The following is a 21,765-nucleotide window of genomic DNA, read 5'->3' on the forward strand; positions in this document are numbered from 1 at the left end:
GCCTCCCGGGGAGGAGGAGGGAGGAGGCAGGCCGGGCGGAGGGAGGGCGGGGGGAGGAGCGCAGACCCGGGGAGGAGGGTTTGAGGGGCAGAGGGGAAGGGAAGCGGGCAGCGTGGGAGGGGAAGGGGAGGAGGCGCGAGCGGCGCGGGGCTGGGGCCGGGGCAGGGGGCGAGAGTGTCGGGAGGGAGAGAAAGGGGTGGCGGGAGAGGAGGATAAGCCGCGTCCAGGAGGACCCCGGCGCGCGCCCTTTCTCTTGCTGCCCTGTTTCCCAATCTCTCCCCGCCTCGCCTTCCCTCTCTCCTGTCCCGGCCAGGAGCCCCAGACGCTGCGTCACAACTCCCCGGCTGGCGCGGGCGGGGAAGCAACTGCAAAACTTTCCGCAAACTTCACGGCGTGGTGGGACCTGGGCTGCGAGGTCTGGCCGGCCCGAGGCGGGGGCGTGCAGCTAACCCAGGTGGCCAGACCCGGGCCGGCAGCATCCGCCCCGCCATCCCGCCTCTTTCTGCCGACGTCTCCAGCAGCCCAGCATCCATGCAGAGGAGGACCCCTCCCTCGGTCTGGTGGGGAAGGGGCGGAGCTCAGGGCTTGGCCACCAGGGTGAAGATTGGGGGAAGGGGAGGCAGGGCCCTTGTTCCGTGTGCAGAGCACAAACAATTCTTGCACGTCTTCTTTTAGCATTTTCGTGACCCCTGCGTCAATGTCCCCGGCGTAGGAGTGTAGAACTTTTGCTAGTTGGGGCTGCATCCAGAAACCTGGGGAAAATATGTCCACTGGATGTCCCAGAAGACCGACATCATCACTCCCAACAACTGGACTGCTGGCCGGTAGCAAAAGACCAACTGGAAATTTCATAAAAGGGAAGACAATCCACAGTTAACTCAGTGTTACGCAACAGGTCTCTGCAGCACAGAGCAGGGACTGGGGAGTCAGGATGCTGGAGTCCAGCCCTGCCTCTCTGCGGATTACCTGTGCGACCTTGGGAAAGCCTCTTGGGGTCTCAGGACATAGGTCAGGACTGAAACATTGAGACCCTAAGTGCAAAGAAGACACATTTCTCCTACCACAAGTAATCAAATAAAAACACTATGACACTAATACGGACCAGGTGCGGTGGCTCACGCTTGTAATCCCAGCACTTTGGGAGGCTGAGAGAGGATAGATTGAGCCCAGGAGTTCAAGACCAGCCTGGGCAACATAGACAGACCCCATCTCATTTTGTTAATATAATTTTTTTAAATAATAAAACTGTAAAATAAATTTTGTTTCCTGTCTTTGTATGGTTTTTGAAATACAATTTTTTTCCTTTTATTCCTCCTATCTTGGGTAAATACTTCCCCAACTCTGCAATGGGTGCGTTGGTCAGAGATGCTCATTCAGCTCTTCCCGTCTCTGCCAGGCTGAGGGTCTTGGCAAACAGTTCGTGGTAGTAGAGCCTTGAAGCAACCCCCCACTGAGATCCCGTAGAGGCCCCTGGAGAGGGTCCCATTAGCCCCTTTGGCCCCAAAACATGGTTAGCAGCCAGGCCAACAAATCCCTTACACTCCACGGCTAGCTTCAGCAGGTCTGACAGGGCCAGGCCCCTCGTGGTGGCTGTGGCTCCACTGCCCGTTGGGACACGTCTTCTTGGCCTGGCATGTTCTGGGATCTCAGCGCTCTGCACACAACAAGCCATGCCGGGGCTGCCTCAAAGATCCCCCTCTTGGCCTCCCCCTTTGCACAATCCTGTAATCTCCAAAGGATTTGAGGATTTGCTGGCTTCAGCTAAGATGCTGTCTCTGTCTGAACAGCCAGAACACAGGATACTTCTTCCCCGAAACGGGGCTGGATTCCCCCCTCCCCAGCAGCTTGAGTAGGTTTTGGTGTTTCCTGCTGGTCTTCTCCACCCTCGTGCTGCTCGTGGCAGGACCGAATCCCACTCCTTGACATCAGCAGTGCACATGGTGGGACCAGAGTCCACCACTAGCCAGCACCAGGTCCCGCCATGCCCAGCACACAGGACGTGTGCTCTCCTCTCTTCACCCACCAGTTCAGCAAGCACTGACTGCTAGCCCTGTGCCAGCTGCTAGAGAAACAGAGATGGGCAAACACAGTTGCAGCCCTAGTGGAGTCTCATTTAGTGGGGAAAAGAAACGTTTTGGCATATTCCAGGCAAAGCACTCAAGGGCTGAGTGTGCTGCACTAGCAGAGACAGAGGTTGGTTCAAGCTTCCAAGGCCCAGTTCTAGTCTCTGTTGAGGCTGAGACTTCCTCCTCCCCCATGACATGGTTCCACACTGTGTTCCGCTGACTGTTCTGCTGACATCTGCAGCCACCAACTGCCTTTGATCTTGGGGCAGAAAGCAGGGCCACATCTGGGAGATTCTCCCTGTGGAGAATCCAGCCCGGTTCCCCACTGTGTAAAGATCCTATCTGTGCAGGTTCAGCTGTCAACGGAACATCGTCACGGTCTGGGACCGTGGGACCAAGGAGTGCTGGGTGTTGTAAGCAGCATGGAGCCTTCAGGGAGCCCCTCACCAGCACCCAGACCTTCATCTACTTCCAGAAGGACCAGCGTCCTCTGTGCCCACAGCCTCCTCACCACTCCTGTGCCCACAGTTGAACAGCCATTTATGGAGGGTCAGGACGTGTCAGGCATCAGACTAGATGCTGGACGCTTAGTGAGGTCTCTGACTTGTCTAGGGGATTTTTTGCCAAGATGGTATTCACTATCATGGAACTGAAACTGAAAATTCTCCCTAGACACTGATCAACTGTCAGCCAGCAACAGCTTCTGGGGTGATACGGTTTGGAATTGTGTCCCCACACAAATCTCATGTCAAATAGTAATCCCCAGTCTTGGAGGTGGGCCCCGGTGGGAGGTGACTGGATCATGGGGGTAGATTTCTCATGAATGGTTTAGCACCTCCACGCCCAGCTAATTTTTTTTTTTTTTTTTTTTGTATTTTTAGTAGAGATGCGGTTTCACCATGTTAGGCTGATCTCGAACTTCTGACCTCAGGTGATCCACCCACCTCAGCCTCCCAAAGTGCTGGGATTACAGGCGTGAGCCACCAGGCTCTGCCCAGTCTCAGGTATTTCCTTATATCAATCAGAGAATGGTCTAATGGGGGGGGGGGGGTGGGCGCGGTCTGCTGATTTAATCAAAACCAGTTTAGGCCAGGTGTGGTGGCTCAGGCCCTGCAATCCCAGCGCTTTGGGAGGCCAAGGTGGAAGGATCACTTGAGGTCAGGAGTTAACAATCAGCCTGGGCAACATAGTAAGACCAGATCTCTACAAGAAATTTAAAAATTGGCTGGGTGTGGTCATGGTGGTATGTACCTGTAGTCCTAGCTACTTGGGAGGCCAAGACAGACGTGCTTGTGCCCGGGATTTGAGACTGCAGTGAGCTATAATCACACCACCGGACTCCAGCCTGAGTGACAGAGCGAGATCCTGTCTCTTATCAGTCAATCACTCAGTTTAGTGGAAGGAGTATAGACTTTGGAGCCAGAGAAACCTGAGTTCAAATCCTGGCTTCCCCAATTCACGGCTTTGCGACCTGCAGCAAGTTATTAATACTTTAGCTCTGAGCTCACAGTTCTTACTTGTAAATGGGGCAACTTGAGATGTTTCCTACCTTGGCAATTAAATGTTAAGTGTAAAGCAATAGCATGGCCCCTGGCTCAGTGGGGATGTTCAGGGAATGTGGTCCCCTCCATGTTTCCCGTCTTCCTTTGCCATTTGGACATCAGGGTGTCTCCCTTATTCCTTATCCTTCTCCCTGCCTGTCTCTCCCCTACCCTCCCACCCCAGCCTGCCCATGAGATGGGCACAGATCAGTTTTATCGCGTTGTAACACTGAGTTTTACTTTGCCTGGGAAAACAACACATCCCTGCATTTTCTGAACGTCTCCATGTTTAACTGCACAAAAATGGTACCCTAAAGTGTACACTAATCTAATTAGAAGCAGGCTCACTTTGGCTAATAAATGTGTGCCCATAAACAGCTCAGCATGGGGCAGTGGGATGAGTCAGGCCTGGAGATTGGAGGTGAGTGGGAGTTCTGGCTCTGCCATTCACCTGCCACACGTCCTCCAGCAAGTCACTTTCCTGCCCTGAGTCTCGGTGCCCTGTGAGGAGTGAGTTTTGGTGTCATTACTCACTGTGCTTAGGGTTCCTCTGGCATTGCTCTCATCTCTGGTTCTGCGGCTCAGCAGACTCTCCAGCCAGAGGTTCCCCGGGGGAGCAGAGCACCCCAGCAGGCCAGGTCTATGACAGAAGCTTAGGAAAGGAGAACATAGGACAGGGAGAAGGAACTGGACGGCCAGGTAGGGTAGGAGGCTATGAAGAAAGACTTGGCCAGCCCTTGCCTGCAGCAACTAGAAAAGAAGCAGTGACCCCAAAGGGTTCTGTATGACCTGCTCCAAGCCAGCAGAGAGGACTGGCCACATGTGGGGCTGGCCCCAGCAGATCTCACCCTCTCTTCTCCCTGGCTCCTGTATCTCAAATCCCCAGGGCTCCACTCAGACAATCCCTCCAAGTCCATCTGGCTACACCCTCATCTGCAGCACCAAGGATCCCAGACAGGACTGGGCTAGAGGGAAGGAAGAAGGCAGGCTCAAGATTCAGGAAGATCCACATTTCAAGATTTGGTTCAACCTCTCCCAAGGGTAAGGAACTATTTTTTCCCACACCCACCTCACCGGGGAACCCACAGCTGGTCTGTCTTCTCTTGACTGGTCCACCCCATTGCAGCTCCAGCCCTCTTCACCCCTCACCAGCCAGTTAAAACCTGACAATTCTGCCCACTTTCTCTAGGTTCTTTCCCTTCTCCCTTCTGTGGAGAACACCTAGAAGGGCTCACCCATCCCAGGAAAGCCTCTGAGTTTACATCCACTCACTTCCAACCCAAGGCCTGTATTAGAAAAGGGATCCTTAGGCCAGGTGCAGTGGCTCATGCCTGGAATCCCGACACTTTGGAAGGCCAAGGTGGAATGATCACTTGAGGCCAGGAGTTGGAGACCAGCCTGAGGCACACAGTGAGACCCGGTCTCTACAAAAATAAAATGAAATAGCAATCTGATAAATATGAAGATAAGTAACAATAGTCTCCCAAGCAAGTCACTCACAAGGCGTTTTGATTCCCTATAGAAACTAAAAGGGAGCATCTTAACATATCTTCCTGCGATGTTTCCAGAAACTTCTACCAGATGGAAAATGCCTCTATTACTACACAGATCTCAGATAAGGGGGAGCTGGGGACTGAACTCTGACCACCGTTCTTTGCCACGAGCCAGACCAGTGTATAACCTCCATATATTTATTGGTTTACGATTTTGCTATCCTGAAATGTAACCCCATCTTTAAAAGCTCTTGCTTGTAAGCCAGCATGGAGTTCGGGTCTTAAGCGCTAGCTGCCTGTTCTACTTGCTAGGCACCAAGCAATAAATGTGCTTTTTCCTGCTGCAAATCTCAGCATCAGTGCCTGGCTCTACTGCGTTGGGCAAGCGGGCCTCAGCTCAGTTTAGTAACAGGATCACCCTGACTCCTCTACAAGGGCCTCCCCCGACCTGGAACTGCAATGCCTCTGAGCCTGTCCCTGCACTGAGGCCGAGGCCGAGGCCAAGCCAGGAGTCCAGGCCTCCTCTAGGCCACAGCTGTGGTTGGGCTGGCAGCTCTGTATCTTCACGATGTCATCTGGGATGCTCCCTGACCTTTCCCTCTGTCTCCCCAACTCCGGAAGGACAGGCAGGGTGAGGTTTCCTCTAGTCTCAGTACTTGAGCTTCTAAGCAAGGCCCAGTCCCTGCCAACAGCCTTCACTGATCCTGGCCCAGAGGAAGGCCAGGCTGTGCAGATGCAGAGCCTCCCCCGATCCATCCCTTCCAGCCCTGGCCTCTGGCGGAATAGAGCCTGGCCCAGAACAGGAGCCAGGAGGCTTCATCCAGTGGGCCCACCACCTCCACCCTGTCCCAGGAGGCTTCATCCAGCAGGCCCACCACCTCCACCCTGTCCCAGGAGGCTTCATCCAGCGGGCCCACCACCTCCACCCTGTCCCAGGAGGCTTCATCCAGCGGGCCCACCACCTCCACCCTGTCCCAGGAGGCCTCATCCAGCGGGCCCACTACCTCCACCCTGTCCCAGGAGGCTGGCCCCACCTCCCACAGCCCCTGGTGGAGCAGCAAGCAGGAGGCAGGGGCACCTAGTGGGCACTGTAATGTTTCCAGCTGTTCAGTGGGTGGTGACCAGCATTTTCAAAGTCAAGTAAAACACTAAATATCACAGCACAGTGCACACACGTGAAGCCCTGCGCTGGGGGATATGTTCTGGGTTGAGATGTTAAGATGTTATCAAACCAATTTGAAAAATACTGCTGCTGAGGGCCTGGCCCAAGCCCCCTAGGCTCCCCGGCTATCCCAGCCCAGTTCTGGTCTGCTCACCTGACTGAAGAACTGCATCTGATACTGCCCCGAGCTCCTCCTGGGTCTCACACCTGAGCTCCTCACCGCACCTGTCTGGCTCGGCTTCCCCTTCAGGGGCACCAGCTGAGCTCTTGGCATTCCTTCAACCAGGCCCCGGGCTTCGTGAGGGGCGGCTCATGCTGCAACAACACGATAGGCACGTGGAGCATGCTCCTTTCTCAAGACCCAGCTCAGTGCCCGCTCTCCATCCCCAGGGGCTCATCTCGCTCTTAGGCAACTCCCCTCCCCGCAGCTCCCACTCTGCTTCTAGGCTCTAAGCTTCCTCAAGGCAGGAGCCAAGCTGAGGGGCCTTTTTATCGCCCACAAATCCCGGCCCACTGCCTTAACAGTAGGGCTCCACAGGTGTGTCCAGGTGGATGCATGAAATTCAGAGATGCACAGTTGTAGCTCAGAGTGGGAGCGCCTGGCTCAAGGTCACACAGCAAGCTGTGGCATTGTGGCGTGAGTGCAATCCTCACTCAGGGCTGTATGGTGACTTGTTCTATGGTGCCAAATCTGGGCGCTTTTGTCCAACTGACATGGCAGAGAATGCTGGAGGAGCAGCATTGGTGTAAAGGTTGTGGGGAGGGTTGAGAGGGTCGCAGATGCAAAGGAGCATGGCCTTCCTGGATGTGCTGCCCAGAGGCATGGCCTGCTCTTACGGCATGTGAGCCAGGCTGAAGGGCTCAGTCCTGACACTATGACAGGCCAAGGCCCACGCTAGGGGGACATCTATGTCCTCTGGGCATCTCTCCTGGGGCCACTGTGACGCCCAAGTGGCCACCAGCCTCACCCTCTATTTTATCCCGCAAGCCCTCTATGCCTTACAGCAACCTTAAGGGAGCCAAGGCAGAGGGTCCCATTCTCACTCACCCAATTAGGACACTCAGGAGCAGACAGCTGCAGTTTCTAGGGACAGGACAGGCTTATGGCTTCCTAATCTATGATCGTGACAGGAGCAGAGAGGCCTTAGGGAACCAGCAGTACAGATATTCTGCAAAGCCATGCCTCCATTTTCCCATCTCAGTTCACTTCCAGCCTAGGACTGCAAAGTATGAGCAGCAGCCCATACTGGCTGGGTCTCCAATTAGACTTCTGAGGGCCACAGGCCAGGAGGGAGGGGAGGAACAAAGTGAAGGGAGTCTGGGGGAGGGGAGCCCAAGTGCAGCCCTTACCCACAGCAGCCTCTGCCACAAGATGGCACTCATAGAATCCACCTCACCCAGTGTCCAGGCCTGCGGTCCCTTCCTCCCCAGTCACTCCTGCTCCACCCACTGCTGGTACCAAACATTTCTCTCTAAGCCTAAGTTTTCACATGTAAAGTCAGAGAGCGGCTAGGCGTAGTGGCACATGCCTGTAATCCTAGCAACTCAGAAGGCTGAGGTGGAAGGATTGCTTAAGTCTAGGAGTTCAAGATCAGCCTAAGCAACATAGTAAGAGCCCATCTCCAAAAAAAAAAAAAAGAAGAAAGAAAAAACGAAAAATGAAAAGAAAAAAAATCATCAAGTTGCTCCTACCTTGCATATGCCTAGGTTGTGAAGCAACACAGCCGCGAAACTTCTTTGCGAAGCGCAAGGGCTAGAGCCCCTTCTCTCTGCTATTGATCTCTGCTCCCTCTCCAAGCAGCCTTCAGGGTGAAAAGGCTTGGATAGCACAGGGGAAGGCCGCCGCAGCCGCAGGTTGCTTGCAAGGCTGAAGACAGCACAGCTCTCTAGCTGGGCACTTCCCTCCACACCCAGGAGTCAGTCAGCCAGCTGCTCTCTGACCTCCTCACCACAGGGTCTCTGGGCCAGCGTCTCACACATGTACACACACAACCCCTCGCTGACTCCAGCCTGTCTCACACCCCTGCTGCGCTCCCTCAGCACAATAGCCCTCTTGTATTCCCTGCCCCACCAGGTCCCAGACCTGCTCCCAGGCCTGCCTGTTTTCCCAGCCTCTGGCACATTACCCCCGCCCAAACACAGAACTCAACAGCAGCCAGAGTCCCTGGCCACTCCCCGCCCCTTTAACCCTCCTCCTCCTCTCCCAGTGACCTCCTCTCCCCGACCCCTCCGAAGAGCTGCAGTGCAGCCCCGGGTCCCCTCACCACCCATCCAGTGGGCCAGGGTGGATTCATAAACAGACGCAGGTCTTGGCCAGCTCTTCTTGCAGACCTGGATCCCTCAGGTAAAAGGAAAATGTTACAGTTGTTTTATGTTTTAAGAGAAGGCCAAGGGTGAGGCTTTGCCCGAAGGAGTGAATGTTTCTTGAGTGGATTGTTAGGTACTTGTGCAAGGGCTATGTCGTAGGGCACTCCAGGTGCTCCCCATAAAGGCAGCATATATATGACATCAGTCCTAGAAGAGCCAACAGCCTTGGAGCTTTCTCCTCACTGTAGAAAATAGTAGTCCTGTCTTCCACGTGGGTGAGTTCAGAAGAGGCCTGACAGCCACCCTCTCCAATGACCCCACACTGATTGCAGCAGCTGGCTGGCAGCAAGCTGGCAAGACTGGTACCCTTCAGTGTTCATCCTGCCTGGGAGTCAGGCAGCCTACTGCTGTGTTCTCACAGCCACACCTGGAGGAGGAAACACCCTTAGGCCCCTCCCCTTCTGTTTTGGACTCAGTGGGAATGGGTGGGACCTAAGAGTGTGCATTTCTGTAAGCTCCCAGGTGAGGCTGACACTGCTGGCCACTTTCGTGGGTAGAGATGCTCCCCCCAGGCTCAGCCAGAGGTAGTCTTGGAGGCAGGGGAAAAGGAGATTGCTGACCTTGTAAGATAGAGGTTGATACTGAAACTCAAGCCAAAGGGACAGCCTCTTTCAAGGTCTGCATGTGGTGAGTAGAAGGCTCCGAGCCTCCCACTAGTGAATTTGGGATTCCATTACTGGATCTTATGATCTTTTTTTAGCCACATTTTTTGATTCCCCTCTTGGCAAGCCAGGCACTTTCCATATCTTACCTCTACTCTTACTCCTGCAACGCAAGGAGATCTCTCTGAAGCTTGCTGAGGTGGGATCTGAACCCAGACCTAATTTTAAAGCCTAGGCTCCTAAACTTTCTGTGATTCTGCCTTAAGAAATGAGGCAGGTGGCTCGGGCAATTAGAATGATGAAGGGAGGGAAGGAAATAGACCTTTTTTAGACAGCTGACATGTCCAGGTCTGCCACAGAAGTGGGACATACAGTTCTTCCTGGTGAGTCTCCATCTAAAGTTGTCCATCTCAAACTCTTGAGAGCCAATTCCTTTCCTCCTGGGCCCTGATCCCTGGATTGCTGGGCCTTCCCTATCCTGTACACTGCTGTATTCCCACCAACAAGCATCGTTCCTGGCACACTGAAGGTACCAGAGGTGTTGCATGAATCAACACATTCCCATGCCTGAAATGCTCCGAGACTCAGCCCACTGCCAGGATTCTCCCATCTACACCCTAGGTGGTCAGGTCCCGGTGTGAAGCTGGAGGACTAGAGTCAAATCAAGAGGCTGGGAAATTTACTTCTTAAAACTTATTTTAATGTCTTTCTTCCCTCTCTTACCCCATTGGGAAAAGGCTAAAACAATCTGGCTGGGTTTAATTACAAATTAATACATACTGTCATTGTGTAAAGTAAATCAACATTGTGGCGAGAAGGGACTATTCTTGGAAAAAGTGAAACCCATATTAACAAAATATGTCATGGAAGCACCCCACTTAGTGATTTCACTGGCTGCTCACAGGACTAGGAAAGGTCAATGTTCTGCATGTTCTCTGGGGCTCGTCCATGCAACGGAAAGAGGTCTTGCCCAGACTCAGCCAAGACTAGTTAGCTCCAAACAGGTCCTAGACCAAAAGCAAGGGAAGAGGGCATCCCTTCAGTAGGATAAGGGTAGAAAGGGTAGATTGACAGATAAAATCTTGCAGCTTCATTTAAAAGCCCACAGGGAAAAAGAAAGCAGGAAGTTACTGGGAAGACTTAAAGAAAGATGCACGATTTTTTTCAACGTTAAAAACATGCTAAGGCCGGTTGTGGTGGCTCATGGCTGTAATCACAGCACTTTGGGAGGCCGAGACAGGCAGATCACCTGAGGTTGGGAGTTCAAGACTAGCCTGACCAACATGTGGAAACCCCGACTCTACTAAAAATACAAAATTAGCCAGGCATGGTGGCACATGCCTGTAACCCCAGCTACTTGGGAGGTGGAGAATCTCTTGAACCCAGGAGGTGGAGGTTGTGGTGAGCCGAGACTGCGCCATTACACTCCAGCCTGGGCAATGAGAGCAAAACTTCATCTCAAACAAAAAGCTGAAAAATTAAAAAATGAATAGAAATCAACTGCAAGATCATTGGAGAGGAAGAAAAAAGGAACAGAACTTCATGGTTTTCAGTGAGCTTGAATGGTCTTGGCTTCATCCACGTCTTCATTATGCAAACACCATCCTTTCAGCACTGTGCTCAACCTGTGAAACCCTTTGCTTAGCAGTTTGAAGTTTTTTTTTTTAAAAAGGTACTATACACACATACATAAATGCACACGTGTTTAATATGTGCAAGTGTATATACATAGAAGTTGTAATAAAGTAGTTTTAGAAAGCTGGGAGCATCAAGGCCTCTGGGGTTGACTCCTGGCATTCAGAATTCCACAGGACGATACCTACCCATGAACTTCTCTCCAATTTGAAACACTCCCATCTTTCCTTAAGATTGCCTGATACTGAGGAGACTGAGGCAGGTCCACAAAACAAATGAAGGTCCTGGAAAATGTGTTACCAGTGACACTGTTCACATGTGAAAGGAACACTAGTGTCCTGAGTTCTTTGAGAGCTCTCTACCGTTTCTGACTCCCCCTCCCTGTGCAGAGAACTCGCAGGCCAGAATACTACATCTTTAAATATTTCTGGCTGAGCTCTCTTGCCACATATGTCAGTAACATTCCAAGCTGGCGACCACATGTTCAGGCTCTGGCTCCCTCCCTCTCTCTCTACTGAGGAGTGCTCTGCTGTTTCAAGGGCATGGTGGGGCCACCCGTCTCCCATTTCAGCTCCATCTTCAGTTGATCATACATCTCAGAACAAACCAAATTAAAAAAGAAAATTGGTGCCAAAAGAATGTTCATATTTGAAATACCTATTTCTTTCTCTCTTTTTGAGACAGAGTCTTGCTCTGTCACCCAGGCTGGAGTGCAGTGGAATCATCTCAGCTCACTGCAACCTTCGCCTCCTGGGTTCCAGCAATTCTCCTGCCTCAGCCTCCTGGGTAGCTGGGACTACAGGCGCCCGCCACCACGCCTGGCTAATTTTTGTATCATTAGTAGAGATGGGGTTTCCCCATGTTGGCCAGGCTGGTCTTGAATTCCTGACTTCATGATCCACCCGCTTCGGCCTCCCAAAGTGCTGGGATTACAGGTGTGAGCCACCGCGCCTGCCCTGAAATACCTCTCTTGGGATTGAAATATTTCTCTTGAGATTATTTTTAAAATTCCACTTGATGAATCTTTTAAAGTGAGCTAGACAAAGTGTGTGTGTACATGCACACACAGACACACACACACCACACACCCACAAAATTCAGAGGCTTGAGGGGGGGAGGTTGTTTGCTGCCAAAAGATCTAACAGAAGAAAGCTTATGTGCTGATCAAGTTTTAATAATGTGGTTAACAGGAAATGTACACCATTTAGCAAGCACACAAAGACTGTGGGTAGGAACTACTGATCCCTGGAGTGTCTGGCTCCCAAGCCCATTTTCTGCCTACCTTTGGCATAGCTTCATAGTTACTACATTCAGAGAATCCAAGAGGACTGCATGGACAGATGAACCTTTATTTAAAAAAATAGCACTTCAAATAAATTAAAAGGGACAACCGTCAAGTGTTCAAATTGTGAAGAAATAGTTGAAAACCTAGACAGACTCCAAGCTGCAGTCTTCTAACCTCATTCTTTGTCCAATGGCAAAAACCCACACATCTCAGTACTCCCACTCAATTTTTTCCCTACTGAGATGAGGGAAGCAATTGCAAACAGGAGACCAGACGGAGGAGAAAGCTGCATCTGATTGGAATGAACGTTGCCACGTACTTGCTAATACGGGTTTCACTTTATGCCCAAATGTATTCTTTCAAAAATAAAAAAGGGGAGAGGGAAGCTGCGTGTTTTTAAAAATTGAAATTATTTAGGGATAAAACACTAACTCTAGTGCCTTTAACGGGCAATAGCAACTTTTTTCCTCCGAAGTCAAACACCATCCCCAGCTGAGCCTTTGTGCTACAAGCTTTTCAGGAGATGTTACCTAAACTTTATTAAAAGAAAAGAACAAGTTTAAATATAGACACTGGACTAGCCCAGTCTGTATTTTCAAGTCCACATTCTTCATCTGAAGCATTGCATCAGGGACCCCCCTGAGTCTGCATGTTTTCAAGTTCACAGTACATGGAACCAGTTTTTCTTTTTAATTTTCCTCACTCAGAGCAGCCACACACAGTGGCCATTGACACCGGAACCTTGGGCGGGGCCTTTTCCTACGAGGCCTGGCCGGAGCTGCCCAAGGTTTCTCCTCAATGAGAATCGATGCTGTCATGCTCTATGGATGGGAAAAAGCAAGAAAATAAAAGCACCTGGTACAGGTTTCATCAGATCCATTCGGATTCGCTATGTTCCAAACCCGCTGCTGAATGCCATTTGTCCACTTTGTGTGTGTTGAACAGTTTGTGGCCTTGGAGTCAGTCTCAATTCGAAGAACTGTTATTGGATGCCCCAGAGGTTGATGCAATAGCAGCTCCAGCAGGGCTACTCGTAGAGACCGACTTTCGGATGTGAGGCAGCAAGTAGGGGTCACAGGCCAGCTGCTGGACATCAATGCGGTCCTCCTTTCGGTAGGCTAAGCATCGTCGAATAAATGCCTGCAAAGGAGAGTTTCTTGAAGACTGAGGCATACAGCTTTGGCACCCCCAGAGGGAAGCCTGAGGCTCTCTATTGGCTGCCAGGGCCCAGAGCAAGGAACCCCTAAAGAGAAGGGGCTTAAGGCCTTCCTCAGAAATCACCAGGCAGACCCAAAGAAGACAGAGCAGCAGCACCTCTCTGTTGCCACCAACTCCTTCCCAGAGAGAAAGGGCTGAGCCATTACTGAAAGGAGGAAAAAGGAAGCATGACCTTTAAATACTCCTGCCTGCAAAGCACTAAGACCAACAGAAAAAAAGAAAGAAGAGACTGACTCTGTCTTCACTGGTTTGGATGGGAACGGTCTAACTTCATGGTCCTCCATCTACAAACCATGGTCTCATGTGAACTTCCTGAGGAAGTGAAAATTCTAATGGCAAACTATCACCACATGCAGTGTCAGGAGACACACAACGACTAACACTATGACATGTCACAGGTTATAAAATGATTTCCCTATGTAGTCAAGGGAATCCTGAAAAGGATTTGCATCTGCACTAACACTGTAGCCCCAAAAATGCAGTGAGGGGGGGTTTAATACGGAATTCTAGTTGACTACCAAAGTGAAGGCTATGCAGTTTCAGTTTCTGTAAGTCTTAGCATAACGACCCTTATATAGATGATCTGTCTTTTCCTGCTTGCTTTCTTCCTATTTTTTAGTAGTTCAATTTAGTCAGTTTCAATGTAACTATTTTAAATAAATTAATTTTTAAAAATCTAAAACATCATTATTACAGAAAGTCCATATTTTACATTAGGGTGATAAGGATGTGATATATTGGTACAGACAGGTTCATCAGCTCTCACAAATGTACTGCTCTGGCAGGAGATGTTGATGGGGAGGCTGTGCATGGGTGCAGCAGGCGGTATAAGGGAACTCTATACTTTCAATTTTGCTGTGATCCTAAAACTGCTCTAAAAAGCAGAGTTTATTTGAACCAAAATCTAAAACATGAATCAAGCTATTGATTTTCTGGTTTTCCCCCAAGTTTGATAAACAAAATAATAATACAATGCCAATCCTGGTTTATCAAAATCAAAGACTTAGAGGTACTGGCTTGGTTAAAGCATTTGAAAGATAAAAACAAATATAGGCCCAGTGCAGTGGCTCATGCCTGTAATCCCAGCACTTTGGGAGGCAGAGGTGGGCAGATCACTTGGGTCAGGAGTTCAAGACCAGCTTGGCCAACATGGTGAAATCCCATGTCTTAAAAAAAAAAAAAAAAAATCAAAGAAATGAACCTTATGATCCTTCGCGTTTAAAAATGAGCCTTTCTAGGTGAACGACATGGAATTGGAGTTAAACAGGCTATCTTAGGTTAAACACTGGTCAAACTTTTTTTACATAACATTTTTTCGAGACAAAGTCTCGTTCTGTCACCCAGGCTGGAGTGTACTGACATGATCATTGCTCATTGCAGCCTCAAACTCCTGGATCAAGTGATCCTCTACCTTAGCTTCCCAAGTAGTTAGGATGACAAGGCGTGCCCCACCACATCCAGCTACTTTAAAAATTTTTTGTAGAGATATTTCCCAAACTGGTCTCAAACCTGTGGCCTTAAGCAATTCTGCCACCTCATCTTTTCATAGTGCTAGGATTAAATGTGAGCCATGGCACTCAGCAAAGTAAACTTCATTTACCTTGAATTTTCTCTGAGGCTGCCAGTGTCAGCTCTTAAAACAGCAATCAGCTCACAGTTGCCCTGATTAAAACCTGCAACTGCTTTCCCTCACACTTACCCCCTCACCCTCCTGCCTCTCTTATCACCTTCCCCTTTGCTCTGTGGACCTGCTAAGCTCATTCTCACATCTGAGCTTCTCTCTGCTAAAATGCTTTCCCTGGCAAATCTACACATGGCTCCCACCTTCATACCATTCAAGATACTGCTCAAAATGTCACTTAATCTTTGAGGCCTTCCCTAACCATGCCATCAAAAGAGAGGTTCCCCCTACTCTGATTTATTTCTTCATAACATTTGTCACCATCTGAAATGTATCCACTTTTTGTTTTATTGTTTTTCTCATAAGTGGAATATAAATTCCTTAAGGGCAGGGAACTGGTCTGCGTGGTTCATGCTACATGTTCGGTTCCATCTCCACTACCTGAAATAGTGTCTACTGTTTCATAGGCATTCAATAAATATTTGTTGTGGGAGGAGAGGAAGATAAGAGGGTAGGAGTTGGAGAAATACGGGAACACTGGAGACAATTCATGGAAACATTTGGAGATACTTTTGTATTCTTCATAGCAAGTCCATCTAACTGTCTCTAAAGTTTTGGAACGTTTGTTCACCTATTTACTGAATAAACATGAAAATTTGACAAAAGTCACATACAGAAATAGTCTTGAAAGGAGAATTAAACATCTGTCAGACAACTTATTTAAGTCCCCCAGTGTCGACTCTGGGTGGCAGCTGTGGCATGGGTGGTGAGAGCAGCTAGCTAGAGTAGAGAATCTGCCAAGATTCTCTACCAAGTCCTCTTAAAACTCACAACCACCCCCACCCCCACTTTTTTTGAGACAGGGTCTCACTGTGTTGCCAAGGCTGGAGTGCAGTGGTGTGATCACAGCACATTACAAGTGCATACCACTGCACCTAGCTACAAACACCTTTTAAGGAAGATGTTTTTGTCTTTGTTTTTATGGATAAGGAAAAGCAGCTTAAAGGTTTAAGTAAACTTGCCTAAAGTTACACATCTACTACTGAGTGCAGAGATGACACTAAAATTAGGTTAACCAAGCTTCAAAGCTGAGACTCTCTCCAGCTCTCCCAGGACATTTGCCTTAGGGACGTGTCATGGGACTTCTCCTTTGCAGATTTGCTTTCTTGGTTATGCAGTACTTAAACTGTCGAACAATTGGGACAGGGAGCAATCAGTCAGGAATTATAAACAACTGCTAAAGATGTTAATTCTTACCCTGTGGCATGGCAGCTAAACCACTTGGAAGAGAGGCTCTTTCCTAACCTACATCACACAGGTACACTGTGAGGGAGGAGCAGATCAAACACTGAAAAAAATAAATTAGACTTGTAATTGGCTGGGCACAGTGGCTCCTAGCACTTTGGAAGCCAAGGTGGGTGGATGGCTTGAGCCCAGGAGTTCAAGATCAGCCTGGGCAACATGGCGAAACCCCTTCTCTACAAAAAATTAACCAGGCGTGGTAGTGCACGCCTGTAGTCCACTTCTCAGGAGGCTCAGGTGGAAGGATCCGCTTAGCCTGGGGAGGCTGACGCTGTGGTGAGCTGTGATAGTGCCATTGTACTCCAGACTGGGTGACAGAGTGAGACGCTGTCTCAAAACAACAAAAACAACAAAAGTCTTATAACTACTCGCTTTGACTTTAAAAATGCTGAATGACTACAGCACCCAATGGGGCTGGCTACCACCTATCTAAGTAGAACTGGTTAATAAGTAGAGATAAATAAAATAGCAAGGACAAAGCAGGGTGGTTACTAGAATCTTGGTTTACACACATAGCAAGCTTCCTTTTCACCACCTCCCATTCCATGCTTCCTTTGCCCCACTGACTTTTTTATGCCTTCACCAACTGCAACAGAATTTACTGCTTACCATTTGCTTGACATTTAACCCTATAATGTTGATATGGTTTGGCTGTGTTCCCACCCAAATCTCATCTTGAATTGTTCCAACCACCCCCATGATTCAGTTACCTCCTACCAGGACCCTCCCATGACACAGGAAGGTCCCAGTAGGAGGTAATTGAATCATGGGGGTGGTTACCTCCATGCTGTTCTCATGATAGTGAGTGAGTTCTCACAAGACCTGCTGGTTTTATAACGGGCTTTGCCCTCTTTGCTGAGCACTTCTTCTTCCTGCCACTGTGTGAAGAAGGATGTATTTGCTTTCCCTTCCACCATGATTGTAAGTTTCCTAAGGTCTCCCCAGCCATGCTGAACCGAGAGTCAATTAAACCTCTTTCCTTTATAAATTACCCAGTCTTGAGTATGTCTTTATTAGCAGCATGAGAACAGACTAATACAAATGCCTTAGTACTCATATAATTTCTCCTACGTGGGCATTAGCTCCCCAAATTAATCACAATCCCTGAATACAGATGAAGCTGGGTATCTTCCATAACATCCACACACCTGTTCTCTTTCAACTGGAGTTTGCTCTCCCTCCCTTTCTGACTCTAGGGAGCCTTTCCGGATTAAAATCCACCTATCAACATTCCCTCTACTGGAACTGGGGATAGAGTGGTCAGGGTATAAGCAATATTCTTCTGTTAAGTGTTCTTAGGAATATTAATTCATGCCTACCCTAATGTTTTTAATAACTCCTGAATTTCACACTGAATAATCCATCCACTATTACCCATATAAATAATACAGAAAGCAAAGCAGTCGTTTCTGTTGGCCAATGGGTCAAAACTTACCTTTGCTTCAGGTGTTACTACTGGCTTTGGTGGGAACTGCACTTCAGTAGCTTTAAGAATAGTATTCTCTTGTAGGATGTCTTGCTGAGACTGGTTATGGCCAAAAGGCTGTCATATAAAAACAAACAAAAAAGGTGGGCCTCTGATGAAAATTAAAGAGAAAACAATTCAATACCACAGGCAAGGAAAAGGAGAATACATCTTCTAATCTGAATTGCTGCAAGGAATTCTGGAGACAATCCCCTCTAGTGCTCTCACTTTATGGAGAAGGCAGGTGAGAGCTCAGAGCATAAGTACTTGCTCACAGTTCAGCATCCAGGTCAAGGCAGAGCAGGGACCAGAAGCAGCATCTCCTATATCCTAACACTGCTAAGTTTTGCTCATAGCAAAGAAAAGGAAGATCCAGAGCAGGACCCCGCAACCTCACCTGCTCCGAGGGATGCATGCCAGCGGGCCTAAGCACTACACACACCTGTGCCTTAGGCCAACTCGAGAAACAGAAAAAGAGAAGGAAAGGAAGTGAAAACACAGAGGGGTAAGGAGAGAGTAGGAACAAGAAAGAGTTGGGATTACATAATGGCTTCATCTATGCTAAGCTGCCATTTTCTAATAAACTCTTAAAAATAAGTTCAACTCAAGTCTCTCTATACTGGTTCTACTGAGATCTCTCTCAAATAGTTATTTCTAGATAATTTCTACATAATTTATCTAGTTATTTCTAGATAAATTCTGTTATCAGTAGCAATTCAACATTGTCAGAGAATGTAAATAATAATTAAGCCCACTACTTCTCAATAGTTTCCCTGTTTTAGAGAGGTAAGATGAAAAAAAAAAAAGGCCAAGGAGAAGTTAAAGAGGAAGCTATAATCTGAATTAGGAACTGGTCTGGGGAATGTAATAAAAATATTAAGAATTCAAAAGAGAACTCCCATCTGGCTTATACTCACAGCCTACTGGGAAACACTGAAACATACAAACACACAAAAAGAGCAACAGGAACATAATATACACAAGTAGATCCTCATCGATACATTTATAAGGCATGTTTACAAGGAAAAACAAATATGACTATTCATTAGGTATAGTTTACCACTTGTTGAAATGACATATGTCACTTTGATAGGTGGTAACAATGAATACGTCCTGACACCATCTCCCCAGTATAGAAATATAAAGCACACTTTCATTCATAATAGGTTCAACTAATGGGATGGTTGGAGATAAAGATTCTGGGGATATTTTGAGTTTTGGTTTTTGGGACCCCCCCCCCCCAGGTTCTTGGGAAGACTGTACACTTTAATAAATAAACAATTTTATGTAAATCTCTATACATACTATCAGAAGAAATACATGTTCCAGATCTAATTGAGAACAGTAAAAGTGCATGTTTTTAACATGCCCAGCAGAACTCACTAGGTGCCCTAGGGCTGAGAATTTCTGCTTATGCTTAAAGCTTGTATTATTAAGTCTGTATTTTCTTTAAACCACTACTTTCAGAATTCTACTTTGTATAACCCAATAATTAACTCCAAGAGACTAATCCATACCAAGGCACTGTGTATGTGTGCCACCCAAGAAAGAAATCAAGCTTCTTTGTCAACCTTCTAACTTACCTTCCTTCCATAAAGACATTGATAGAAGATCACACCCACAGACCACACATCAACTTTATTTGAGATCTTTGGTGGCTCTTTCCCAACCACAAAACACTCTGGTGGTAAATACCTGGGACAGAGAAGAAATAAAAATTCTTAGAATAACAATTATATAAATCTAAGACGTACAAAAAGACAAAATATCTTGTTGAAAATAGAAATACATAATTTTTATTTTTATTTTTTGAGACAGTGTCTCTGTCACCCAGGCTGAATACAGTGGCGTGATCACAGCTCACAACAGCCTCAACCTCCCAAGCTCGGGTGGTTCCCCCACCTCAGTCTCCCAGTAGCTGGGATTAAAGGGAGGCACCACCATGCCTGGCCAGTTAAAAAAAAATTTTTTTTTTGTAGAGGTGGGGTCTCACTGTGTTGCCCAGGCTGGTCTCAAACTCCTGGACTCAAGTAATCCTCCCACCTCGACCTCCTAAAGTGCTGGGATTATAGATATGACCCACTACACCTGGCCAAAATATGTGAATTTTAATAGTCAACTTAGACTTATATGGAGAATCAATGAAAAGACACTCTAGGCGGGGTTTGATGGCTCATACTCATAATCCCAGCACTTTGGGAGGACAGGGCCAGCAGATTGCTTGACCTCAAGGGTTCAAGACAAGCCTGGGGAATACGGCAAAATCCCATCTCTACTAAAAATACAAAAATTAGCTGGGCCTGGTAGCATGCCCCTGTAGTTCCAGCTACTTGGGAAGCTGAGGTGGGAGGATCACCTGAGCCTGGGGGAGGCTGACTACAGTGAGTCGATCATGCCACTGCACTCCAGCGACAGAGTAAGAACCCATCTGAAAATAAGAAAAGACACTCTAACGTTAGGGAGGCAGTGATGTCCCTTAAGGCATCAAAATACACTTCTCAATTTCCTGAGAGTAGTAACTATTCTCACTAGTCCCACACTTCAGTCACTCTCAGCCTCCTTCCCCAGAGTTGTACCTAATATAGAGTCATTCGACAAGTTTTAAAAAGGGGGTGGAGGAGACACAAAAGAAGTGCATTCCCTTTTAGGATAGCTTCATCAACAAACATTAAACATAACTAGAAATGGTATGGGTTTCATGCTGCCAAAAGAAGGAGATATGTCTAAAGTAAGCAAATATTTTAAAAGTTCAAATGAATTCAGGACGCAGTATAGATCTCTGAGGGGAGAGGTTTTCCTACCTTTTTATGGTAGCCTCTTATGATTCCAACATATGATCAAGGGTGACAATAAAGTCCAAATTTTCAGAAGTTACTTCTTTTCGAGATGGGGTTTTACTATGTTGTCCAGGTTGCTTGGGAATTCCTGGTCTGAAGGGAATCCTCCCACCTTGGCTTCCGAAGTGGGTGGAATTTACAGGTGCACCACCCACCACACCTGGCTCAGAAGGTATTTTATATTTCCTACTTTAAGTGTGATCAGAGGCTTACTGGAAGACTAACAAACAGTGTAGCAAAGGCCAAACTAGTTGTTAAAACAACTCATTCCTCATCTAAATTCCTTCCCTCTCCACCACTGGTCTCTAAAAAAACTATTTAATATGTGATAGCCAGCCACACCAAATTGTATGGTATGGAAGGTAAGTACCTCTTGTATTTAGGAAACCAAATAAATACAGCTGGAGGCTTAGCCACATCATGGCTGGAAGGTAGAATTCTGAGGACTGCCGATTAATTTCTGCAGATTTCATGCTAGCAAAATCAACTCTGTGGAAAATTCTTTATTTTAGAACCTATGCTCATCCTGAAATACAACTTACAGCTTGAAGGGGACCACATGAGTTCAGAGGCAGAAAATATTCCTTCTCTGATCCATCTCTATCAAACTTAGTTTCAGACTGAGATAGCCTTTCTTTCATTTCTTGTAAAAAGAATTATAGTTTTGTATTCTTGTTTCTTATTTATTATTAAGAGACTTTTTCTTGAGACAGAGTCTCACTCTGTCACCCAAGCTGCAGTGCAGTGGTGCGATCTTGGCTTGCTGCAACCTCCACCTCCCAGGTTCAAGCAATTCTCCTGCCTCAGCCTCCTCAGTAGCTGGGACTACAGGCACCTGCCACCACACCTGGCTAATTTTTGTATTTTTGGTAAGATGGGGTTTCACTATGTTGGCCAGGCTGGTCTCAAACTCCTGGATTCAAGTGATATGCCCACCTCAGCCTCTCAAAGTGCTGGAATTAAGTGAGCCACCGCACCCAGCCTAAGAGACATTTTTGGATGATTAAGATCTTTAACTAGCTATCTTTTATGGTTCAAATGGTCAAAGTAATGTAGGCAGAAATAGAAGCATAAAACTGTCAGGCAGAGCTAGCTTGGGTGGGGTGGCTAGAGGAGGACAGATGACAAGAGATGGGAGGAAATGTGCTTCAAAAACTTTTAGAACATGGCT

The 21,765-nt window shown here is 47.8% G+C and overlaps 1 protein-coding gene across 3 annotated transcripts in view; it reads right to left on the reverse strand.

Annotated features, from left to right (window-relative positions):
• Positions 1 to 12,195: 12,195 nt before the first annotated feature.
• The window catches only part of TLK2 (tousled like kinase 2), a 135,731-nt gene continuing 126,161 nt past the window's right edge, over positions 12,196 to 21,765 (reverse strand). For all 3 annotated transcript variants that reach the window (XM_064369765.1, XM_064369764.1, XM_064369766.1), the window contains 3 exons: positions 19,341 to 19,452; positions 17,728 to 17,835; positions 12,196 to 13,291 (listed from right to left, as the gene is read on the reverse strand). In XM_064369765.1, coding sequence (XP_064225835.1) covers positions 13,118 to 13,291; positions 17,728 to 17,835; positions 19,341 to 19,452 — 394 coding nt within the window. In that variant the 3' untranslated portion in view covers positions 12,196 to 13,117. The remainder of the gene's footprint in view (positions 13,292 to 17,727; positions 17,836 to 19,340; positions 19,453 to 21,765) is intronic.

Source organism: Aotus nancymaae, unplaced genomic scaffold, assembly GCF_030222135.1.
Source record: "Aotus nancymaae isolate 86718 unplaced genomic scaffold, 86718_ANA_hifiasm-v0.15.2.pri h1tg000089l, whole genome shotgun sequence".
Classification (NCBI taxonomy): Eukaryota; Metazoa; Chordata; class Mammalia; order Primates; family Aotidae; genus Aotus; species Aotus nancymaae.